Genomic DNA, 20,801 nt, shown 5'->3' on the forward strand with positions numbered 1-20,801 from the left:
GCTGCTGCGTCTCCAGTGCAGAGAGATGATGGCGCGCGCTGCACAGAGCGCCTTTCAATTGGGTCCCTTATGCTGCGCTGGCTGTGGTGGCCAAAGGATCGTGCTCTATTAGAACCCTGTGTCAGTGTGGTGTGGGGCGTTACCATACTGTGGGCGGGGCGCGGATCGTGGCATCTGGGAAGGCTAGGGTATTTCACAAATGGTGGCATGTGTGAAGCAGTGGGCAGCGTTGAGAACTTATACCATAGTGATGTCTTTAGGTAATGGTGCCGTGGTGTGTAGGGGGCGGCAGTGGGATTAAACCATTGTGTTCATGTGTGGGGGGCAAGGTTAAAAAGTTACACCATTGTGGTGCCTCGGAGACTTGTTGTGTTAGGCGGTGGCTTCTGGGGTCAGAAGTAAAAGGTTACACACAGCAGTTCCCTGGCAGAGGGTGTTAGGAGGTGCTAGCAGGGGGGCAGTATTAAGAAGTCACACAGTGGTGCCCTGGTTGAGGGCAGTATTAAGAGTACCCACTACCCAGGGGAGGCCGGTGGCAGGATGACGGTGGCCGCAGGGAGACGGGGGTCTGCAGGGTCCACGCGGCTAGTTAAGGGCTTGCATGCAGCAGCGCTTTGTAGACAGTGCCTGGCCGCATGCGCTGTAAGAGGTCGGGGACTGTGGGGGGGCGAGCAGGGAGTGTCTCACTTTGTCCGGGCTCGGGACGAGACGAAGGGAAAACAGAAAGGGGACAGTCTGAGCCCCTGCCATGGCAGCTGGTGTGTGCGGGGGGCCCTCAATCCGAACCGGAGCCCCCCTACTGACCTGGGGCCTCCTCCTCCTGCTGCTTTACTGTCCCGCACACCTCGCAACCACAGAAGGGGACTCTAAAGCGGAGGTGCGTAACCGGGGGCAATAGAGGGTGGGGACCGAAGGCAGTGACAGGCAAGGGTAATAAAGGGTGGGGACCAGAGGCAGTGACAGGAAGAGGTATTAAAGGGTGGGGACCAGGGGCAATAGAGAGTGAGGACCGGCAGGCGGTGACATGCAGAGGTAATAAAGGGTGGGGACCAGAGGCAGTGACTGACAGGGGGTAATAGAAGGTGGGGACCAGAGGCAGTGACTGACAGGGGGTAATAGAAGGTGGGGACCAGAGGCAGTAACAGGCAGGGGTAGTAGGAGTTGATTGAACATAATCCCAGTACGCAGCCTGCCCCGGTGCCACAGCAGGGTAGGGGGCTGACTGGCTCTGACACGGCCCCCAACAGAGCGCAGCTCCGTGGGTTAATGTTCATAAATCTAGTGCTTGGCCATCGACCCCTTTGCCTCTCAGGGACATTGCGTGAACTCGGCCTGTTCTGTGAATTCATTGAAAGTAAGTGGAAGGCTCCGGCTGATTTGGGTTTGCTGCCGGCCGGTGGCTCCTCTCGGTGTTTTGCAGGCCTGGTTGCGGCTCTATGGGTACCTTCCTCAGGGCAGCCGGCAGATGTCCACCCTCCGCTCTGCGCAGATCCTGGCCTCGGCCGTCTCCGAGATGCAGGCGTTCTACGGGATCCCGGTGACCGGGGAACTCGACCAAACCACCAAAGAGTAATGTCCTCGGCCAGCCAGAGTGCCAGGTCTTCTGAACCGGTTGATCACACCAAATGTTACTAAGGGGAAGGTAAAGGCAGCGGGCAGCGCTGGCACCATGGTGGCAAATCAACTCGTGCAGACGACCTGGGCAACTCTTTCATCTTCTCTGCATCACCACACCCCCTGTCACCCCAGTAATGCAGAACCTACCCCACCCCCTGTCACCCCTGTAATGCAGAACCTGCCCCACCCCCTGTAATGCAGAACCTGCCCCACCCTCTGTTACCCCAGTAATGCAGAACCTGGCCTACCCTTTGTTACCCCAGCACTGCAGAATCTGCCCCACTCTCTGTTACCCCAGTAATGCAGAACCTGCCCCACCCCCTGTTACCCCTGTAATGCAGAACTTGCCACCCCGGCATTTGTTGATGCCCCAGTGTGAATGGGACCTGTGCATCATGCCTGCGCTGTTACCCGCTCCTTTACAGCGGGTATTTGTTTCCGTGCACCTCCTGCGTTCCACTTACCCCCTTACCTTTGGCTGCCATGTGTGGTGTCTCTAGAATGGATGGCAAGAGACGCCATTACCCATCAGCAACCGCCACTGCATAACCATCTCCCGGACTTCTCGCTGCTTGTTCTCAGGTGGATGCAGCGGCCTCGCTGCGGTGTTCCGGATCAGTTTGGGACTCGTGGCAAATCAAATATGCGAATGAAGCGTTACGCGCACACAGGACGCAAGTGGAGCCACAAGAAGCTCACGTTTAGGTTGGTAACGGACCCCCTGGTTCTCGTTGACGCTCTTTGACGTGACACCGACGGCCTGCTCTCTCCCCGCAGCATCAAGAACTACTCTCATAAGGTGGGAGCCGACAGTTCCTTCCAAGCCATCCGCAGGGCCTTCGCGGTGTGGGCTGGCGTGACCCCGCTGACCTTTCAGGAAGTGCCGTACGAACCCGGGCTACCGCGCCAGACCGCCGCGGACATCCTCATCCTCTTTGCCTCCGGTTTCCATGAGGATAGCTCCCCCTTTGACGGCCCTGGTGGTTTCCTGGCACATGCCTATTTTCCAGGACCAGGCATGGGGGGAGACGCTCATTTCGACTCGGACGAGCCGTGGACTGTTGACAACGCGGATCTCTCAGGTGAGATGTTGGCGTGTGGCGGGCGGCAGTGTACGGTGCTTTGCAGTTAGCGTGCTTTAGCGCTCGTTGACATGGTACTGACACGCCTTGGGAAGCGTTCCTGTATGTTCCGCGCAGAGCCGCGCAGGTTGGCGTCTAACTCTTATCTGTGTGACAGGGAACCACCTGTTCCTGGTGGCTGTTCACGAGCTGGGCCACTCGCTGGGATTAGAGCATTCCAACAACCCAACGGCCATCATGGCTCCTTTCTACCAGTGGATGGACACGGAAGAATTCCAGCTGCCTGATGATGATAGGCGTGGGATACAGCAACTTTATGGTAAGAATGCCAATTCTCTGCCAGATCCCATCCGCTGTCTCGCTGAGTCCTCCCCGCTTCTAGACCGCGACCACTGCCTGCCAGGTCTCACTCGCACTCACTCTCAGGTTCCCCGTGCTGTCCGCGAGATCCTTCTCCACGTCGAGGGCTTCCTGACCAACGTCTCGTAGACGTCACTCATGTCGCTCTGGGTCCTGTCTGCTCTCTCTCCCTCCACTCTCTTTTATCTCGTTTTTGTCCCGCAGGACTTCCTGAGGATCAGGTTCCCCTCACCCCATCTATCATCCCACCCACTGAGAATCCTGACAAGAGGCCCCCAAGACCACCTCCTAGGGGCAAGCCGGAGCAGCCCGGGGCAGCCCCCCCACCCCGCAGCCCATCCAGGCCCGATCAGTACGGGCCAAACATCTGCGAAGGCAACTTTGATGCAGTCAGCGTGCTGCGAGGAGAGATGTTTGTGTTCAAGGTGGGAATATGTTTTGTTTCAGATCAGGAATCCAGAATGTTCTGCCCTCTGTTCCTGAGCGTTCTAAGAGCAGCGGAGGGTCCACGTGTGGTGGGCTTCTAGGTGAGTATTTTTCAATAATACATGAGGCGGTTTCCTGATTATATGTGCTTTCCTTGTTAGGGAGGCTGGTTTTGGAGGGTCCGCCATAACCGAGTTCTCGACAACTACCCAATGCCGATTGGCCACTTCTGGCGGGGTCTTCCAGCAAATATAACAGCCGCTTACGAGAGGCACGATGGGAAGTTCGTCTTCTTCAAAGGTCAGAGGTCGCATTCTCCTGCGCATGCTCAGTTGTGTTGTGTGTTAACGTCACACGGTGTTGCCCGTTCCTGTAGACACAGTAGCCTGAGTTCTCGGTGTTAGTTGAAGGATGTCACCCGGTGTTTTGCCGTGGGTAGATCTCCTGCTGTCGCCCGGTGTTTTTGGCGTGGGTAGATCTCCTGTGTCACCCGGTGTTTTCGGCGTGGGTAGATCTCCTGCTGTCACCCGGTGTTTTCGGCGTGGGTAGATCTCCTGTGTCACCCGGTGTTTTCGGCGTGGGTAGATCTCCCGTGTCACCCGGTGTTTTCGGCGTGGGTAGATCTCCTGTTGTCACGGTCAGGACTACTTGCCAAGCCGTGACTGTGTGGAGGGCATGGGCATGAAGGGGTTAATATCACCAGGCCTCTGGATTTACTAACTAGACCCCTTAACAGGGCATCAGCTATACCAAATTAACCCCCAAATCCTGCCTGTATCCCCCCAGGTAGTCTGCCACCACTCACGATTTTGATACCGGATACCGGCAAACAACATATATATATATATATATAACCCCCCCCCCCCCGGGCCAACAACATATATATATAGATATCTCCTGTAGAACTCAATAACAATATGGTAACGTGTTATCCTCTCTTAGGGTTCGTGGATATCGATACTAGAGCCCAAAGACAGACTTAGATTATGAATATTTTAATAACAAAAAAAACAAAGATTACACAGAATTACAAAAAACAAAACATACAAAATAAAAATAAAACAGCAAACATTTCTTAAAAACAATGGGACTTAAACACAGCCCCTCACTCACGAGTTTCTCCAATACGCAGGAGCCTCACTCACGAGTTTCTCCAATACGCAGGAGCCTCACTCACGAGTTTCTCCAATACGCAGGACCCTCACTCACGAGTTTCTCCAATACGCAGGACCCTCACTCACGAGTTTCTCCAATACACAGGACCCTCACTCACGAGTTTCTCCAATACGCAGGAGCCACACTCACGAGTTTCTCCAATACACAGGACCCTCACTCACGAGTTTCTCCAATAAGCAGGCCTGTGGGAACTCCTTAAGTCCAGATGGTTCTTATGATGTTGTTCCGATCAGAGTATATCATGGAGTTCTGCTTTGAGGTCGCTGCATTGTCCCTAAATCAGACTTTTGCAAGCAAACGCCCCTCTGACCACATGACTGATTATATGACACCATCCCCAAGAATTGGGTCCCTTCTTTGATGTGCCAATAAGTTATGGTGAGGTAAAGGTGATGGAAACCCCTCCACTTAAGATAGGAATGGAATTCCTATAACTCAGGGTCCTTATCTGTTAGGCCATGAATCACCACAGGGGTCCTTTGGGAAGATGACACCTCTAGCCAGAACAGATACAGAGGGCATTCACAAAGAAACACATTAAATCAACCTCAGACTAACTCATTGAGTGCTTAAACAAAGAAACTAACCACCTCTGCTGGGTTACCCTTCCAAACATCCACTACATTATATGAGTTAATCATGACACCTGTGTCACTCGGTGTTTTCGGCGTGGGTAGATCTCCTGCTGTCGCCCGGTGTTTTGCCGTGGGTAGATCTCCTGCTGTCGCCCGGTGTTTTGCCGTGGGTAGATCTCCTGCTGTCGCCCGGTGTTTTTGGCGTGGGTAGATCTCCTGTGTCACCCGGTGTTTTCGGCGTGGGTAGATCTCCTGCTGTCACCCGGTGTTTTTGGCGTGGGTAGATCTCCTGTGTCACCCGGTGTTTTCGGTGTGGGTAGATCTCCTGCTGCCGCCCAGTGTTTTCGGCGTGGGTAGATCTCCTGTGTCACCCGGTGTTTTCGGCGTGGGTAGATCTCCTGCTGTCGCCTGGTGTTTTCGGAGTGGGTAGATCTCCTGTGTCACCTGGTGTTTTAGGAGTGGGTAGATCTCCTGTGTCACCCGGTGTTTTCGGCGTGGGTAGATCTCCTGTGTTACCCGGTGTTTTCGGCGTGGGTAGATCTCCTGTGTCACCCGGTGTTTTCGGTGTGGGTAGATCTCCTGCTGTCACCCGGTGTTTTCGGCGTAGGTAGATCTCCTGTGTCACCCGGTGTTTTCGGAGTGGGTAGATCTCCTGTGTCACCTGGTGTTTTCGGTGTGGGTAGATCTCCCGCTGTCACCCGGTGTTTTCGGCGTGGGTAGATCTCCTGCTGTCACCCGGTGTTTTTGGCGTGGGTAGATCTCCTGTGTCACCCGGTGTTTTCGGTGTGGGTAGATCTCCTGCTGCCGCCCGGTGTTTTCGGCGTGGGTAGATCTCCTGTGTCACCCGGTGTTTTCGGCGTGGGTAGATCTCCTGCTGTCGCCTGGTGTTTTCGGAGTGGGTAGATCTCCTGTGTCACCTGGTGTTTTAGGAGTGGGTAGATCTCCTGTGTCACCCGGTGTTTTCGGCGTGGGTAGATCTCCTGTGTTACCCGGTGTTTTCGGCGTGGGTAGATCTCCTGTGTCACCCGGTGTTTTCGGTGTGGGTAGATCTCCTGTGTCACCTGGTGTTTTCGGTGTGGGTAGATCTCCCGCTGTCACCCGGTGTTTTCGGCGTGGGTAGATCTCCTGTGTCACCCAGTGTTTTCGGCGTGGGTAGATCTCCTAAGTCACCCGGTGTTTTTGGCGTGGGTAGATCTCCTGCTGTCACCCGGTGTTTTCGGCGTAGGTAGATCTCCTGTGTCACCCGGTGTTTTCGGAGTGGGTAGATCTCCTGTGTCACCTGGTGTTTTCGGTGTGGGTAGATCTCCCGCTGTCACCCGGTGTTTTCGGAGTGGGTAGATCTCCCGCTGTCACCCGGTGTTTTCGGCGTAGGTAGATCTCCTGTGTCACCCGGTGTTTTCGGAGTGGGTAGATCTCCCGCTGTCACCCGGTGTTTTCGGTGTGGGTAGATCTCCCGCTGTCACCCGGTGTTTTCGGTGTGGGTAGATCTCCCGCTGTCACCCGGTGTTTTCGGTGTAGGTAGATCTCCTGTGTCACCCGGTGTTTTCGGAGTGGGTAGATCTCCCGCTGTCACCCGGTGTTTTCGGCGTAGGTAGATCTCCTGTGTCACCCGGTGTTTTCGGAGTGGGTAGATCTCCCGCTGTCACCCGGTGTTTTCGGTGTGGGTAGATCTCCCGCTGTCACCCGGTGTTTTCGGTGTGGGTAGATCTCCCGCTGTCACCCGGTGTTTTCGGTGTGGGTAGATCTCCCGCTGTCACCCGGTGTTTTCGGTGTGGGTAGATCTCCCGCTGTCACCCGGTGTTTTCGGTGTAGGTAGATCTCCTGTGTCACCCGGTGTTTTCGGAGTGGGTAGATCTCCCGCTGTCACCCGGTGTTTTCGGCGTAGGTAGATCTCCTGTGTCACCCGGTGTTTTCGGAGTGGGTAGATCTCCCGCTGTCACCCGGTGTTTTCGGTGTGGGTAGATCTCCCGCTGTCACCCGGTGTTTTCGGTGTGGGTAGATCTCCCGCTGTCACCCGGTGTTTTCGGTGTGGGTAGATCTCCCGCTGTCACCCGGTGTTTTCGGTGTGGGTAGATCTCCCGCTGTCACCCGGTGTTTTCGGTGTAGGTAGATCTCCTGTGTCACCCGGTGTTTTCGGAGTGGGTAGATCTCCCGCTGTCACCCGGTGTTTTCGGCGTAGGTAGATCTCCTGTGTCACCCGGTGTTTTTGGAGTGGGTAGATCTCCCGCTGTCACCCGGTGTTTTCGGTGTGGGTAGATCTCCCGCTGTCACCCGGTGTTTTCGGTGTGGGTAGATCTCCCGCTGTCACCCGGTGTAGCAGACCCCGTCTGAATGATGGCCAAAACTTTACTGATGATTTTTAAAAGCTTTATTGTAAACTTTCCTTTAACTCCAAAAATTCACCGTAAGAGTTAAACAAAATACAAATAATATGCATTAATGACTTATCCCTAAATGATCTATCTTTTGCATATTACTAATACAAAGGAAAAAATTTACAGACCTTATGCCTTTTCAGGGGTTTGCTAAACAACCTTGTATATGAGGATGGACTCTGATAACTCTTGTTGATATGCTGGCTCTCTTGTATTACAGTTATCACCAGTATGACTGTTATGACCAGTATATCCCAAGACCATTTCCTTCTGAGTAACAGTCCTACCCCAAACACATTCCCCCTGCAACATGGACAGTGTAAACCCTATCCACATTTAAAACTTGCAAAAACTATGAGAATATGAATACAACAAATTATAACATAAATGACAGAGTTAAGTCTGTTACACCCGGTGTTTTCGGAGTGGGTAGATCTCCCGCTGTCACCCGGTGTTTTCGGAGTGGGTAGATCTCCCGCTGTCACCCGGTGTTTTCGGTGTGGGTAGATCTCCCGCTGTCACCCGGTGTTTTCGGAGTGGGTAGATCTCCCGCTGTCACCCGGTGTTTTCGGAGTGGGTAGATCTCCCGCTGTCACCCGGTGTTTTCGGCGTGGGTAGATCTCCTGTGTCACCCGGTGTTTTCGGCGTAGGTAGATCTCCTGCTGTCGCCCAGTGTTTTCGGCGTGGGTAGATCTCCCGCTGTCACCCGGTGTTTTCGGTGTGGGTAGATCTCCCGCTGTCACCCGGTGTTTTCGGAGTGGGTAGATCTCCCGCTGTCACCCGGTGTTTTCGGAGTGGGTAGATCTCCCGCTGTCGCCCGGTGTTTTCGGCGTGGGTAGATCTCCCGCTGTCACTCGGTGTTTTCGGCGTGGGTAGATCTCCCGCTGTCACCCGGTGTTTTCGGACTGGGTAGATCTCCCGCTGTCACCCGGTGTTTTCGGCGTGGGTAGATCTCCTGCTGTCACCCGGTGTTTTTGGCGTGGGTAGATCTCCTGTGTCACCCGGTGTTTTCGGTGTGGGTAGATCTCCTGCTGCCGCCCGGTGTTTTCGGCGTGGGTAGATCTCCTGTGTCACCCGGTGTTTTCGGCGTGGGTAGATCTCCTGCTGTCGCCTGGTGTTTTCGGAGTGGGTAGATCTCCTGTGTCACCTGGTGTTTTAGGAGTGGGTAGATCTCCTGTGTCACCCGGTGTTTTCGGCGTGGGTAGATCTCCTGTGTTACCCGGTGTTTTCGGCGTGGGTAGATCTCCTGTGTCACCCGGTGTTTTCGGTGTGGGTAGATCTCCTGTGTCACCTGGTGTTTTCGGTGTGGGTAGATCTCCCGCTGTCACCCGGTGTTTTCGGCGTGGGTAGATCTCCTGTGTCACCCAGTGTTTTCGGCGTGGGTAGATCTCCTAAGTCACCCGGTGTTTTTGGCGTGGGTAGATCTCCTGCTGTCACCCGGTGTTTTCGGCGTAGGTAGATCTCCTGTGTCACCCGGTGTTTTCGGAGTGGGTAGATCTCCTGTGTCACCTGGTGTTTTCGGTGTGGGTAGATCTCCCGCTGTCACCCGGTGTTTTCGGAGTGGGTAGATCTCCCGCTGTCACCCGGTGTTTTCGGCGTAGGTAGATCTCCTGTGTCACCCGGTGTTTTCGGAGTGGGTAGATCTCCCGCTGTCACCCGGTGTTTTCGGTGTGGGTAGATCTCCCGCTGTCACCCGGTGTTTTCGGTGTGGGTAGATCTCCCGCTGTCACCCGGTGTTTTCGGTGTAGGTAGATCTCCTGTGTCACCCGGTGTTTTCGGAGTGGGTAGATCTCCCGCTGTCACCCGGTGTTTTCGGCGTAGGTAGATCTCCTGTGTCACCCGGTGTTTTCGGAGTGGGTAGATCTCCCGCTGTCACCCGGTGTTTTCGGTGTGGGTAGATCTCCCGCTGTCACCCGGTGTTTTCGGTGTGGGTAGATCTCCCGCTGTCACCCGGTGTTTTCGGTGTGGGTAGATCTCCCGCTGTCACCCGGTGTTTTCGGTGTGGGTAGATCTCCCGCTGTCACCCGGTGTTTTCGGTGTAGGTAGATCTCCTGTGTCACCCGGTGTTTTCGGAGTGGGTAGATCTCCCGCTGTCACCCGGTGTTTTCGGCGTAGGTAGATCTCCTGTGTCACCCGGTGTTTTCGGAGTGGGTAGATCTCCCGCTGTCACCCGGTGTTTTCGGTGTGGGTAGATCTCCCGCTGTCACCCGGTGTTTTCGGTGTGGGTAGATCTCCCGCTGTCACCCGGTGTTTTCGGTGTGGGTAGATCTCCCGCTGTCACCCGGTGTTTTCGGTGTGGGTAGATCTCCCGCTGTCACCCGGTGTTTTCGGTGTAGGTAGATCTCCTGTGTCACCCGGTGTTTTCGGAGTGGGTAGATCTCCCGCTGTCACCCGGTGTTTTCGGCGTAGGTAGATCTCCTGTGTCACCCGGTGTTTTTGGAGTGGGTAGATCTCCCGCTGTCACCCGGTGTTTTCGGTGTGGGTAGATCTCCCGCTGTCACCCGGTGTTTTCGGTGTGGGTAGATCTCCCGCTGTCACCCGGTGTAGCAGACCCCGTCTGAATGATGGCCAAAACTTTACTGATGATTTTTAAAAGCTTTATTGTAAACTTTCCTTTAACTCCAAAAATTCACCGTAAGAGTTAAACAAAATACAAATAATATGCATTAATGACTTATCCCTAAATGATCTATCTTTTGCATATTACTAATACAAAGGAAAAAATTTACAGACCTTATGCCTTTTCAGGGGTTTGCTAAACAACCTTGTATATGAGGATGGACTCTGATAACTCTTGTTGATATGCTGGCTCTCTTGTATTACAGTTATCACCAGTATGACTGTTATGACCAGTATATCCCAAGACCATTTCCTTCTGAGTAACAGTCCTACCCCAAACACATTCCCCCTGCAACATGGACAGTGTAAACCCTATCCACATTTAAAACTTGCAAAAACTATGAGAATATGAATACAACAAATTATAACATAAATGACAGAGTTAAGTCTGTTACACCCGGTGTTTTCGGAGTGGGTAGATCTCCCGCTGTCACCCGGTGTTTTCGGAGTGGGTAGATCTCCCGCTGTCACCCGGTGTTTTCGGTGTGGGTAGATCTCCCGCTGTCACCCGGTGTTTTCGGAGTGGGTAGATCTCCCGCTGTCACCCGGTGTTTTCGGAGTGGGTAGATCTCCCGCTGTCACCCGGTGTTTTCGGCGTGGGTAGATCTCCTGTGTCACCCGGTGTTTTCGGCGTAGGTAGATCTCCTGCTGTCGCCCAGTGTTTTCGGCGTGGGTAGATCTCCCGCTGTCACCCGGTGTTTTCGGTGTGGGTAGATCTCCCGCTGTCACCCGGTGTTTTCGGAGTGGGTAGATCTCCCGCTGTCACCCGGTGTTTTCGGAGTGGGTAGATCTCCCGCTGTCGCCCGGTGTTTTCGGCGTGGGTAGATCTCCCGCTGTCACTCGGTGTTTTCGGCGTGGGTAGATCTCCCGCTGTCACCCGGTGTTTTCGGACTGGGTAGATCTCCCGCTGTCACCCGGTGTTTTCGGCGTGGGTAGATCTCCCGCTGTCGCCCGGTGTTTTCAGCGTGGGTAGATCTCCCGCTGTCGCCCGGTGTTTTCGGTGTGGGTAGATCTCCCGCTGTCGCCCGGTGTTTTCGGCGTGGGTAGATCTCCTGCTGTCACCCGGTGTTTTCGGCGTGGGGGGGGTCTTACCTGGTGCTGTTTATTTGGCAGGAGAGAAGTTCTGGCTGTTTCGAGAGGCAAATCTGGAAAGCGGGTACCCTCAGCCCCTCGGCAGCTTCGGATACGGGATTCCCTACGACCGAGTCGACGCGGCCATCTGGTGGGAGCCCATGGGCCACACTTACTTATTCCGTGGAGACAAGTAAGTCACGATCTTCTTACATAAAGATTTCGGGATCCTAGAGAGGGAACGATCTGCCTCGTTAGTGGCTGGAGACACCCTGCTCAGCGGAGTGGGGGGCTCCGTGTAGGGGTATCGCATGTAACGTGTTGGTGTAGATGCACATTGTATACATTAGGAAGGACACACGCAGGCGACAGACGCAGATACGGCCGGATGTTTAGATAAACTCAGTGGGAAAACAGGAAAGGTTCTGTATGGGAAAAGCTCAGGGAGATAGCGTGACCAGCGGCGGGGGTGTATCGGGGGCCGTGCTGATAGGGATGAGGATCTATAGGGTATGCGGGGCTGTATATAGGTGGCCGCACCGGTAGGGATGAGGATCTGTAGGGTATCCGGTGCTGTGTATAGGGGGCTGTGCTGGTAGGGATGAGGATCTGTAGGGTGTCCGGGGCTGTATATAGGGGCCGGACCGGTAGGGATAAGGATCTGTAGGGTGTCCGGGGCTGTGTATAGGGGGCCGTGCTGGTAGGGATGAGGATCTGTAGGGTGTCCGGGGCTGTATATAGGGGCCGGACCGGTAGGGATGAGGATCTGTAGGGTGTCCGGGGCTGTATATAGGGGGCCGCTCCGGTAGGGATGAGGATCTGTAGGGTGTCCGGGGCTGTATATAGGGGGCCGCTCCGGTAAGGGATGAGGATCTGTAGGGTAGCTTATGGGGGTGCAGGAAGGCTGCACACTGGGGGTCTCACGGGTATAGTATTTCTCTTTTGCAGATACTGGCGTTTTAATGAAGAGACCCGTTCAGCAGATGAGGGTTACCCCAAACCTATCAGTGTCTGGGCCGGGATTCCAGACACCCCAAAAGGCGCCTTCCTGAGTGCCGACGCGTGTGAGTATCTTGTGGACGAGCCAGTAATCACATTAGTCTGGTGGGTGCCATACAGCTGGCGTCTCGGTGGCATCCGGGTATAGACAGGCACAGGGGGAGATAGAAACGGGACGATAGGGGGCCGCGGCTTTCTGCTCCCCCCCAGACTACGCTGAGCCTGGCATGGAGCTCACATTAACCCTTCGGGGAACAGTGCCCTGATCTTTTACCCTGTTCTTTCCCTGCAGCCTACACCTACTTCTATAAAGGCGCCAGCTACTGGAAGTACGATAATCGGCGGCTGAAGACGGAGCCGGGATACCCCAAGTCTATTCTGCAGGACTTCATGGGCTGCAAGGAGGACGTGTTGAAAGAGCCGGACGCGGCCCCCCGCTGGCCGGATGCAGACCTTCCACCATTTAACCCTGACGTGGAGTCAGATGACAAGCATGACAAGGACGGGGATGGTGGCGTGACGGTCCTCGTCAGTGAGTACACGTGGGCTGTCAGTGTTGCCATGGTTATGGTGCCACTTCTCCTACTTGTGTGTGTTTTGGGACTGATTTATGTCATTATTCAGCTGCACAGGAAAGGACCGTCTAAAGCCTTACGATACTGCAAGCGCTCCCTCCAGGAGTGGGTCTGAACGTGCGCGGCGCCCTCTGTCTCCAGCTTATCGTTCTTTTTTTTTGTGGTGCTGATGCGGGGAGGTCGGGGCAGGAGGGGTTTGTGTCCTTCTCCTTCTTTCCATTCCATCCTTTGCATTGGAGGTGGGCACGGGACTTCATGTCTGTCAGGGAGACGTTTATACCCCCCCCCGAGTATTGCGGGGGGGGGTATAAATTAGGGTGCCCCCCACCTGGAAGTGCAGCTAACCTGCGTGTAGCAATTGCCCGATTCCTTTTGGTTTTACACTGTGATTTTAAGGGTACATTTCCTAGAAACATTATGCGTTAGAAAAGCCCGCCGGGCCGTGACTGCCGGGGGCCGCCTGCCCGCTGCCCGTTACCAGTGATTGTTCCTCAAGCCGCGAGGCCGTGAGATATTTATGCCACTCGTTTTGCACTGGAGAGAAAAGTCTCGATGACGTTAGATGACAGCCTTTATTGCGCGTACCGCCGGCTCGCCTGTCCCGGGGAGGAAGAGGGGCCGCTCGCTCTGAGCCTCTGTTCACCCTGCGCAGCCTCGGGGGCCGGGCCGGAGAAGTTGCTCGTACGCAGTTTCCATACCTGTTGGTTCTCGGGGTCTGTGTCTGAAATTCTAACACAAAGGGCTAAAGAGTTTTACGGTTTCTGTGTGATTTCAGTTTAAAAATCCTCGTTTATTAAAGTTTTTGGTTTTTTTAATGCTGTGTTGCTTGGCGTCACTCGGCCCGTGGTTGCGGGTGAGGGGGGGTGGGGGTAATTGGCTCATCCTGCCCCCTCTCTTTGTGCAGAGATGCTGACGCCGGCCTGACATGGAGATGCACTTTACTTAATGAGATTCGCCTCCCAGAGCCCATCCGCCCGATGACTCAAATCAAACGAAGGAACGGCTGCGTGTGCACGAGGGGGGGGGGGCGGCGTCAGCCAATCACCGCTTTGGGTTCTTAACCAGCAAACCACAGCTGGTGCATTGGGACCCTCTGGCAGACTGCAAGCTCTGCTGCCAAGGACACAGAGCATGTTATCCCCCTCGGACAGGAAGCGAGAAGACGGTTCACAGGCTCCGGAAAACAGCTGGAAGCGTCACCCCTAGGACTGCGGCCAAGAAAAGCACTGGGGCCGGGGGGACAGACTGACAGCGAGAGGAAGGACGGACAGACAGCGAGAGATTCCGGCGGGACCACTAAATACCCAATCAAAGGTTCACTCGGAAAGACGCAGCCGGGGAACCTGTAAACACACTTAATATTGCGGACCCTGCACGCTGCCTGCCGTCCCAACCCCCAAAATAAAAGCCGCCACTGCGTATGAGAGCGACATACGGAAACCTGGCCGAGCCGTGCATTCTGCCATTTGATCAGACGCAGAGACTGTCCCTCAGAATATAGGTTGGTTGGTAGGAACGCCTTAAAGGGACAGGGTGGTCTCTCGCTGACAAAGGGGATCATTCTTATCCAGACAGCCGCCCGATTCTATTTCTACTCCCCTCCATGCCGCACTCAATGGAGGGGAGCACCGACACACGCAGCACCGGCACGCACCCGTTTCTCTCCCTGACACACGCAGCACCGACACGCACCCGTTTCTCTCCCCGACACGCAGCACCGGCACGCACCCGTTTCTCTCCCCCCCCCCCCCCCCCCCGACACACGCAGCACCGGCGCGCACCCGTTTCTCTCCCCGACACATGCAGCACAACCCATCCCACAGACATACAACATACACAATGCACTGCTAGGGGCTACCAGCTCCGGCGACACTCGCTATCATTCCGGCTGAGCCTCATGGGAGTCGCTGCCTAGGTCCCATTCCTTAAAAAATAAACACATTTCTATAAATGCGCAGCTCGTTTATTTAAACAGATCCTCATTTTACGACACGGGGTGCGATGGTCAGACTGGCTGCTGCCGCAAGACTCCCCGCCAAGCCGCCGTCACACCGATAACGCCTTCCTGGGGGCCGCCGGGAGGAGCAGACGGCTCCGTCCAGTCCCATCGCACCGACCGGGAGCTCCGGACCACCAGACCTGGCAAAAGGATGTACACAGAGCCACGCGACTGCTGCACGCAAACACACAAAACAAAAGCACACGTGTCACGCACACAGGAAACAGACCGAAAAGAGTCCACGCTGCTTAACAGAGGTATTTATAGAGCGGATCCTGCGCGGTGGAGATCATACAGCCAAGAGGACAACGTTCAGCCAACACTTCGTGTCCACGCGGGTCCGTCCAGAACGTAAGGAGCAGACACTCCTGGGGGTGAGACACAAATCCCTCACCCACCTGAGAAACAAAAAGGGGCCGCTAAAACTGCACTTCTCAGCCCCCCGCACAGGGGTAAAGTCTTCAGACCCCCCGGATTAACACTAGGAGTTCCTGACCTCAGACCTCTTCTTATCAAAACACCCCAAGCCTTCGGCAGCCCCTTCCACCACCCGGGGGGCAGCAGCTGAAGGAGGGGGCAGCAGGCAGTCACCCCATGAGTTTGCACAATAGAATAAAGAGGGCGACACAATGTCTGATCCTTTAGGCGGCGTAGCCGAGGTGGCCACATGGTCACTGAGGTAGCGTTACAACCCGCAGTAGACGTGTTACTGGGGACGGGGGGCGCTGCAGCTGTCGCGCTGTCCGTCACGCCGCGTTTCCGAGGCATGAGCTGCTGCCGGGGGGGACATGGCAGGTGGCAGATGTAGTGTCTGCCTGGCACCGGGCTGTCCTAGGGGGTCTCTCATGTAACTTTTTAACAAACAGGAAGAAGTAGACCTCCCCGCGGCTTGGAAAAGCCCTGAAGACCCGCTCCTCGAGGAACACTAATCCTACCCCGAAAAGGAGCGCTCAGACTCGCAGGCCTTAGAAGCTAAAACATCCCTGGATATCCGTAACGAGTAAAGGGGCTATTGCTGCTTCTACAGAGGTGACTCTACCGTATCTCTCAGATCTTTACTGCGTGACGGCTCCAAATAACGCAATCCACCGTCGTGGCTCGAGGAGCTACGCTTGTGACACTGCGCAGGACCTGCTAGGAGACGCCTGATCAACCCTACGAGGAAGCTCTGTCCAAAAGGCAAAGGGTTAACCAGGGTGCATTTAGCAGACTCCGAATCTTCCTACCCTCACGCGTGCAGAAGGGGTGGGAGGTCTGAGTCCAGCATTGGAACGAGCCGTTGGCCTCTCACTCCTCTGGGATTGTGGACACCGGTGCTGCGGGGACTAATGAAGAAGACGGGTCCCGTGCTGTCCATGTTTCCTGCGGCTGTCTCCGGTTTCTGTGTGTTATTCCATTCTGCTCACGGAAACGCGGTGGGACCAGCAGCGGTGCCCTAACGGGGGAGAGAGAGAGAGAGGCAACGGCTGAGCGGCAGTAACCAGATTATTCAATCTACGCAATTACCCCCAGGACAATGAGGTCCTGTATAAAGACCACCAAGGACCTGTATAAAGACCACCAAGGACAAGGAGGTCCCGTGTAAATGGTTTGAAATGTAAGGTGTTCTGATGAAAGGAGGGGGAATAAAGGCACAGCAGAAGGCGCTGGCCCGTTTGGCATTGTCATTACCCACAATCCCCAGTCCTCATCGAGCGGCTGACAGGCTGCCCGGGAGCACAGTGCCGTCTGTCTGAGCCTGCTGCTCCTTTACTATGGGATCTGCGGAGGGAAAAAGAGACGCAGAGTACAAAGAAACCGCAAACAGAAGACAGAAGTCACCGGGAGAAGCTGCTCGGGGAGAGAGGACTCACAGAAGTACGGGTGCTCCATAGCTTCCCGCGCGGTCAGCCGCTGCTGATGGTCGTAACGCAGTAACTTATCCAGCATGTCCAGGGCCTCGGCGCTCACCAGGTGCCGGTTCTCGCTGTGCAGGAAATTCTCCCAGCGCTTCCGGGAGTGCCTGAAAAGAGCCCACAAAGGCTGCTCAGCGAGTCCCATCGCCGGCTTTAGAAAGCGCGCTGAGCGGCAGCTTCGTTACTTACTGCCCCAGGATGTCGTTGAAGTGAGGATCCAGCTCGATGTGGTATTTCTTTAGGTAGCCATACAGCTCATCTGTGCCCAGCACTTTGGCGATTCGGACCAGCTGCGCATGAACACGAAGCATCAATGCCCACTCCCATATCAGGAACCCCCACGCCGTACCTTTCATGCTGCAATCCGCCATATGCAATAGGGACTGGTTACTCCTCCAATGCACAGAGGCCGAGCCCAATCAGGTAGCCGACCCATGTACATTGGAGCAGGCTATTACCCCCTGTACATCAGAGTCCCATCCCCTCCGGCTAGCCCCCCCCTGTGCATCAGAGTCCCATCCCCTCCGGCTAGCCCCCCCCTGTACATCGGAGTCCCATCCCCTCCGGGTAGCCCACCCCTGTGCATCAGAGTCCCATCCCCTCCGGCTAGCCCCCCCCCCTGTGCATCAGAGTCCCATCCCCTCCGGCTAGCCCCCCCCTGTGAATCAGAGTCCCATCCCCTCCGGCTAGTCCCCCCCTGTGCATCGGAGTCCCATCCCCTCCGGCTAGCCCCCCCTGTACATCAGAGTCCCATCCCCTCCGGCTAGTCCCCCCTGTGCATCGGAGTCCCATCCCCTCCGGCTAGTCCCCCCTGTGCATCAGAGTCCCATCCCCTCCGGCTAGTCCCCCCCTGTGCATCGGAGTCCCATCCCCTCCGGCTAGCCCCCCCTGTACATCAGAGTCCCATCCCCTCCGGCTAGTCCCCCCTGTGCATCGGAGTCCCATCCCCTCCGGCTAGTCCCCCCTGTGCATCAGAGTCCCATCCCCTCCAGCTAGTCCCCCCGTGCATCGGAGTCCCATCCCCTCCGGCTAGTCCCCCCCTGTGCATCGGAGTCCCATCCCCTCCGGCTAGTCCCCCCCTGTGCATCGGAGTCCCATCCCCTCCGGCTAGTCCCCCCCTGTGCATCGGAGTCCCATCCCCTCCGGCTAGTCCCCCCCTGTGCATCGGAGTCCCATCCCCTCCGGCTAGTCCCCCCTGTGCATCAGAGTCCCATCCCCTCGTTACCTGGTCATAGTTGTCTTGGCCGTGGAAGAAGGGCTCCTTCCTGAAGATCATGCTGGCCAGCATACAGCCCAAGCTCCACATATCCAGACTGTAATCGTACATCTGCCAAGAAAAGCCGAGCCGTTTACCCCCTGTGCCCACCTTGCCACCATTCAGCCCATATAACTGCCCCGCACTGACCTGGTAATCGACCAACAGCTCGGGCCCCTTAAAGTATCGGGAGGCCACGCGGACGTTATATTCCTGGGCTGGGTGGTAAAACTCCGCCAGGCCCCAGTCTATCAACCGGAGCTAGAAGAAGGAAGGGGCAGAGGAAGCTGTGAAAAGGGTGTCTGCAGAGGACGGAGAGGGGCAGCTGGGTTCTGAAGAGGGGTAAATACCTTTTTCTGCTGGTGGTCAATCATCACATTATGTGGCTTCACGTCTCGGTGCATGACCCCTTGGCTGTGGCAATAATCCAGGGCCTGCCAAAGACACAACACGTCAGGGCGTGGAGGAACCTGCCCCGGAGGGGGCATTCGAACCCACTGGGGTTAAACCTGAACGCGCGTCCCGCGGACTCACCTTCAGCAGCTCGTACATGTAATAGCGGATGTCGTAGTCGGTCAGGACCTGATACAACTGCTGCTCGGGAGAGAAGAGAAAACCGCATCAGAAAGGGCACCGGCGGACGGCTCACGGGGGACTAACTGCCCCCCGTCTACTCTGGGGACCGAAAGCAACTCACCGGGGAGACCCTTAAAAGAGGAGGTAAGACGGGCGCCCCGCTAACGCCAAGTCCCCACACTACATTACGCGTTACAACCCCGCGGCTTCCACTCACGTACCTTAAAGTCGGTGTTATTGATGTATTCAAACACAAGAGCTGGGGTCTTCGACTGCAGCGGGGAGGAAAAAGCACAGCTTAGGAGAACATCCACAGAGAAGATATCAGTCTGAATACACGCCGTGCGACCCCGCACCGCGGGGAGATTACTCACCACCGGATCCTTGATGGTGTCCACCAGCCGGATGATATTGGTGCCGCCGCGCAGGTTTTCCAAAATCTTCACCTCACGCTTAATCTTCTTCTTTTTAACGGGCTGTGAACAGGAAGACACGGGGGTCACAACCGAACCGCAACCAACCCACAACCGCAACCGACCCACCACAGGCCATTTAAACCCTCCGCATCGGCCGTATCACTATTTACTAGAGTCAGAAAGACACAAAAACCGTCATCGCTCTAGAATGTGAAGGTGCCATACAAAACCACACCGCACACGTCAGATTCCGTGTAACACGGAACGCGTGAGCTTCAAGCAGTATCAACCCCCGATTCCGTGTGACACGGAACACGTGAGCTTCCCACAGTATATACCCCCAATTCTGTGTAACACGGACACACTTGTGTATACCGCTGCACGTGTGTCCATGCTGTTCATGCAATACCTTGAGGATCTTGACCACGACTCTCTCGTTGTTTGTGATGTTTATGGCTTCAAAGACCTCGCTGTACTTCCCCCGGCCCAGTTTTCTGACCAGCTGATAATCCTCCTGATTCCTGTGGGTGACAAGGCAAGAGTTTCTGGCCCGTCCGTGGCACTGTAGCCCCCAGCCTGTTTTCCGGGACGTGGCACTGTGGGCCCCCAGCCTGTTTTCCGGGACGTGGCACTGTGGGCCAGCGGCCTGTTTTCCGGGTCGTGGCACTGTGCCCCCCCGGCCTATTTTCCGGGACGTGGCACTGTGCCAGGCTCCACGTGGGCCACTAAAAGCCATAGTGACCGCTTTGTTATGGCACAAAATAAATCCCGCAGCTGCTACATTGTAGCCAATAAGATCCACGGAGCGCCCTCCAGTGGTTACAGAACACGTTGCCGCATCTCGCTCCCTGTCCCCCTCGCGTTCACCCGCTGGCACCACAGTGGCACGGGCATTACTGGGGCGTTACGTGTAAGCGCTGGCGTGGGATGGATGTTATGTTTAAGAGCCGGCACCGCATGGGGTCCGCAGCAGGACGGGCATTACATTTAGGCGCCGGCACCGCAGCGGGATGGGAATTATGTTTAGGCGCCGGCACCAAAGCGGGACAGGCATTAAGTTTAAGCGCCGGCACCGCAGGGGCGTTGTGTTTAGGCGCCGGCACCGCAGGGGCGTAGTGTCTGGGCGCCGGCACCGCAGGGGCGTTGCGTTTAGGCGCCGGCACCGCAGGGGCGTTGTGTTTGGGTGCCAGCACCGCAGGGGCGTTGTGTTTGGGCGCCGGCACCGCAGGGGCGTTGTGTTTGGGCGCTGGCACCGCAGGGGCGTAGTGTTTGGGCGCCGGCACCGCAGGGGCGTTAGATTTTGCATTTCCTTTTGCCCCATTTATTACGCAGAACACTCGGCTCTTTTCTACCCCTTGTCATTTGCCCCCGCCCCTCGGCGTTCGCCCCCGCCCCTAGGTCTTTGACCCTCGGTGTTTACCCCCAGGCGGGGACGTGCGCCTCATAGTCCCAGTACTCGCGGCTCCTCAGGGTGTTCACGTCGGCGTACACTCGGGCTCTGCTCCCGGCCTGCGGACCCGGCATGGCTCCGGCGGAAGGTGAGCGGCTGGGGCCCAAGGGGCCCGGAAGGTGCAGGCGGCGAGCGGCCGCGCGCTGGAATAGGAGGGTAGCCGTGCGCAGGACAGCCAGCTCGGGCCGGGTCAGCGGCTTCCGGGACAGCGAGACACACGCAGGAGGCTGGCGTACGGGCCACAGCGCACCCTACCGGCTGGGAGGGGAACAGCAGCAGCCGGGCACGCGGCGGCACCACCGACTCACTGTAACAGAGGGTAAATAGCTTGGGCA

At 56.1% G+C, this 20,801-nt stretch overlaps 2 protein-coding genes across 3 annotated transcripts; one reads left to right on the forward strand and one right to left on the reverse strand.

Moving 5' to 3' along the window:
- The first annotated feature begins 623 nt into the window (after window positions 1–623).
- On the forward strand, window positions 624–13,690 carry MMP15 (matrix metallopeptidase 15). Of its 2 annotated transcripts, XM_053448432.1 has the most exons (10): window positions 624–877; window positions 1,421–1,569; window positions 2,200–2,322; window positions 2,395–2,699; window positions 2,857–3,018; window positions 3,264–3,484; window positions 3,647–3,785; window positions 11,344–11,494; window positions 12,250–12,365; window positions 12,593–13,690. In XM_053448432.1, exons 1-10 carry the CDS (start codon window positions 749–751, stop codon window positions 12,988–12,990), a joined length of 1,893 nt encoding a protein of 630 aa, XP_053304407.1. In that variant the 5' UTR covers window positions 624–748; the 3' UTR covers window positions 12,991–13,690. The 2 variants fall into 2 exon arrangements, with proteins under 2 accessions (XP_053304407.1, XP_053304408.1); XM_053448433.1 differs by lacking the exon at window positions 624–877 and having other exon boundaries at window positions 1,518–1,642.
- Window positions 13,691–14,816: 1,126 nt separating this feature from the next.
- CSNK2A2 (casein kinase 2 alpha 2) lies at window positions 14,817–20,689 on the reverse strand. Its single transcript, XM_053448450.1, has 12 exons — window positions 20,437–20,689; window positions 19,426–19,537; window positions 18,975–19,076; window positions 18,822–18,872; window positions 18,559–18,618; window positions 18,375–18,458; window positions 18,175–18,285; window positions 17,995–18,096; window positions 16,959–17,059; window positions 16,728–16,876; window positions 16,546–16,635; window positions 14,817–16,309 (listed from the first exon to the last, which is right to left on the reverse strand). Exons 1-11 carry the CDS (start codon window positions 20,538–20,540, stop codon window positions 16,562–16,564), a joined length of 1,050 nt encoding a protein of 349 aa, XP_053304425.1. The 5' UTR covers window positions 20,541–20,689; the 3' UTR covers window positions 14,817–16,309; window positions 16,546–16,561.
- Window positions 20,690–20,801: the final 112 nt, after the last annotated feature.

Source organism: Spea bombifrons, chromosome 10, assembly GCF_027358695.1.
Source record: "Spea bombifrons isolate aSpeBom1 chromosome 10, aSpeBom1.2.pri, whole genome shotgun sequence".
Classification (NCBI taxonomy): Eukaryota; Metazoa; Chordata; class Amphibia; order Anura; family Pelobatidae; genus Spea; species Spea bombifrons.

Bases quoted from the DNA above. Each gene is read 5' to 3' on its own strand.
- MMP15 (XM_053448432.1), top strand. From the start codon at position 749: ATGGCAGCTGGTGTGTGCGGGGGGCCCTCAATCCGAACCGGAGCCCCC. The intron at 878-1,420 runs GTGCGTAACCGG...GGTGTTTTGCAG, and splicing joins AAGGGGACTCTAAAGCGGAG to GCCTGGTTGCGGCTCTATGG. The intron at 12,366-12,592 runs GTGAGTATCTTG...CTTTCCCTGCAG, and splicing joins CTTCCTGAGTGCCGACGCGT to CCTACACCTACTTCTATAAA.
- CSNK2A2 (XM_053448450.1), bottom strand. From the start codon at position 20,540: ATGCCGGGTCCGCAGGCCGGGAGCAGAGCCCGAGTGTACGCCGACGTG. The intron at 19,077-19,425 runs GTATTGCATGAA...TCCTGTTCACAG, and splicing joins TCGTGGTCAAGATCCTCAAG to CCCGTTAAAAAGAAGAAGAT. The intron at 18,097-18,174 runs GTCAGTGCGGGG...TTTTCTTGGCAG, and splicing joins AGCTGTTGGTCGATTACCAG to ATGTACGATTACAGTCTGGA.